The 2,567-nt window shown below is 43.9% G+C and overlaps 1 protein-coding gene and 1 long non-coding RNA gene across 5 annotated transcripts in view; one reads left to right on the top strand and one right to left on the bottom strand.

The window, feature by feature from the left end:
- The window catches only part of MMS22L (MMS22 like, DNA repair protein), a 107,673-nt gene extending 105,120 nt beyond the window's left edge, over nucleotides 1–2,553 (bottom strand). For 2 of the 4 annotated variants that reach the window (XM_006778234.2, XM_015557695.1), the window contains exons 1-3: nucleotides 2,531–2,549; nucleotides 1,802–1,980; nucleotides 187–312 (exon numbers count right to left, since the gene is read on the bottom strand). In XM_006778234.2, the coding sequence (XP_006778297.1) occupies nucleotides 187–312; nucleotides 1,802–1,965 (290 nt within the window). In that variant the 5' untranslated portion in view covers nucleotides 1,966–1,980; nucleotides 2,531–2,549. Of the gene's footprint in view, nucleotides 1–186; nucleotides 313–1,801; nucleotides 1,981–2,530 lie in introns of all 4 variants that reach the window. The other 2 variants (XM_015557696.1, XM_015557697.1) reach the window with 2 other exon arrangements.
- Nucleotides 1–2,567, top strand: part of LOC107181579 — a 20,297-nt gene that overhangs the window by 8,826 nt on the left and 8,904 nt on the right. The window lies entirely within an intron of this gene.

The raw sequence follows: 2,567 nt of genomic DNA, 5'->3' as shown, positions 1-2,567 counted from the left end.
AAACAAAACATTACTCCATAAAACATTACTGTTAATTTTGTTATTAATAAGATACTCAAGTGAACAACAAGCACAACTCTACTGGTGCTTTTGTTAATATCAGTATTAGAAACCACACAGCAATGTAACTTACAAAAGTGAACAACAGCATCTCTACTCCAAGGAAATATTTTTAAAAAAACATACCTGAATAAATGAAATAGCACTCTAGATGAATTCACTAATGCTGTTTCAGTAACCCACTGAATGCCAAATATTTCCACTGTATCCTCTTCAAAATTAGTTGGTAAAGGATCAAGATTCAAAATTAATCTGAAATGAAAACTATGATTAAATCTCATGAAAAGTATACTAAGTCCCATACTATAACATGTCTTTTTTAACATTATAGGAACCCTTATTATACACGACATGCCAGTGATATTATAAAGTCAGGATATGCCTTGGTACCATACATACTGTAAAGGCATATGAAAGCTAGAACTATATTAAAAATCCAGTCCTGTATACTAAGAAAAAGGTATAACTAAAGAGCAATGTAACTTATGTGTAAAACACAAAAAGAAGTCTAAGGAACATACTTTGGTGTGTGTTGAATAGTGGCCTTCAGATGTAGAATTCATCCTTTGAGGGGACATTTAACTTTCAAAACAGCTAAAAGATATTCTGAGCCCTGTCTGGAGAACAGCATAATAAATCTGGGTAATCTCTTCTTAGGTCTCAAACAAAGTGCAACTATAAAAACCACGAAAATTACTTCCTTTCTGACTGAAATTGCCTCAGAAGGCATTCCCAAAAAATTTCAATAACAGCAGTTTTACGACAATGTGTGTATAACTAACTGCCCAAGGCAAGAACTTTCAGAAATAACATTCCTGTGAACTTACACAATGTGGTGCATTTATTAGAAAACAATGTTTTTTAAAATAAGACTTCTATATGTAACAATACACAGACTTAGAAGGAACTGGGGCAACAAAAGATGTCCACGTCTTCCTTAGAATTATTAGGAAGCTCCAAAATATTATGCCATGTTTTAGGAGGAAACATCATTTCAAAAAGCCCAGGAAGTTCAGGATTCATTTTAAATAAAAGGAAAATTAAAACCCAGCTCCATTCCTATGCCCAACGGAGGCAGCTGTGAAGTAAGAGAACATCAGGTAGCAAGAACATTCTCCTTCATATCCAAAATCTTTCAGGTATTCGCTGAACCAGAAAGCCAACAGCAGAACTAATAGCTTGCATCTGTCTGAGATACCAAGCCCATTTTACAAAAAGATGGTTTGAACATAAAAGTTTAGCTGCCTGAAATCTTATTTAAAACATTCCTGCCGAAACCGGTTTGGCTCAGTGGATAGAGCGTTGGCCTGCGGACTGAAAGGTCCCAGGTTCGATTCCGGTCAAGGGCGTAGGAATGGATGTGAAAGAACTCTGGGAAGCATAATGCATGACATGCGAATGAAGCATGTATTCATGCCATCAAAAATCTGTTCAGTGCAATTTCTATTGGCTAGAGTCATTATTGCAGGATAGAGTCTAGGGGATATAGGGCTGGGGTACTGCCTGCCCTAGTGGGGATTATAATTTGATAGGATGGAGATAGGCCCTAAACAAACAAGTCAGGCACAACTAGCACAGTGTTAGAAAGCGACTACAACAATACACTCACAATAACCACAACATACTGGCATGTGTGGAATCATCTTATATATTTAAAAAAAAAAAAAAATAAAATAAAACATTCCTAACAAACGAATGAAAAAGCTGATGAGGGTGAAACCGCCTCCGATTTGTTACCTACCGCTTAAGGGCTCCACTGGCAAGGTAGGACTCTCCAGAAAAATGTTTCCCTCCTCCTCTGTTGTCAAAAGCGCAAGAAAAGCAAGGGGGTTTGCACCATTCGGTTCCCAGCTCCAGTTCCAAGCTGTCGGTCAGGTAGGTCGACGTGGCAGAACAGTTATCCATTGCTTACTTCATGTCCTGAAACATGGGAGGTTCATTGTAATGATCATCGAGGGCTCCAAAGAGGTTGCGAGGAGATTCCTGGAGGTGGGGCGGGTGACGTCAGGAAGTCCCCCAAACGCTCCCCTCCCCGGCACAAAGAAAACCGAGAAGCCCCGTTCCCAACAACTCTCCCCACCGCCTCCCCAAGACCAAGGTTGTCGTCGGGACGTTCGCAGAAAGCACCCACGACGGGCTGTATAGGAACTGAAAACCCTGCCGGCCTGACCCTGCCGCAGCCCGGGACAGGGTCCAGAGCAGAGACTTGCTGGCGGGGCGGATGCAGCTCCACCTCCCGAGCCCGCCGGACCCGCACCTTCACCACGTTATTAAACCGCCCAGCGCCAGGGGCCCCGCAGGGTCGTGGGGAAGCTCCTCTGCAGATTCGCGTGGGGATCCGGAGGCCCCGCGCCAACCCCCCTCCTCCCGGCCGCGGAGCAGGTCTTCCCCCGAATCGACACGGAGGAGCCTGGCGAGAGGAGCCACAGTCCTGCGCACCGGGGCACCCCCTCTCCGGTGCTCGTCGTACCTACTCACACTTCCACTCCCCGAGATCCGCCCCGGCG

Source organism: Myotis davidii, unplaced genomic scaffold (genome assembly GCF_000327345.1).
Source record: "Myotis davidii unplaced genomic scaffold, ASM32734v1 scaffold269, whole genome shotgun sequence".
Classification (NCBI taxonomy): Eukaryota; Metazoa; Chordata; class Mammalia; order Chiroptera; family Vespertilionidae; genus Myotis; species Myotis davidii.
Note: the sequence above shows the minus strand (reverse complement) of the source record. Positions and strands in the feature narration are given on the sequence as shown.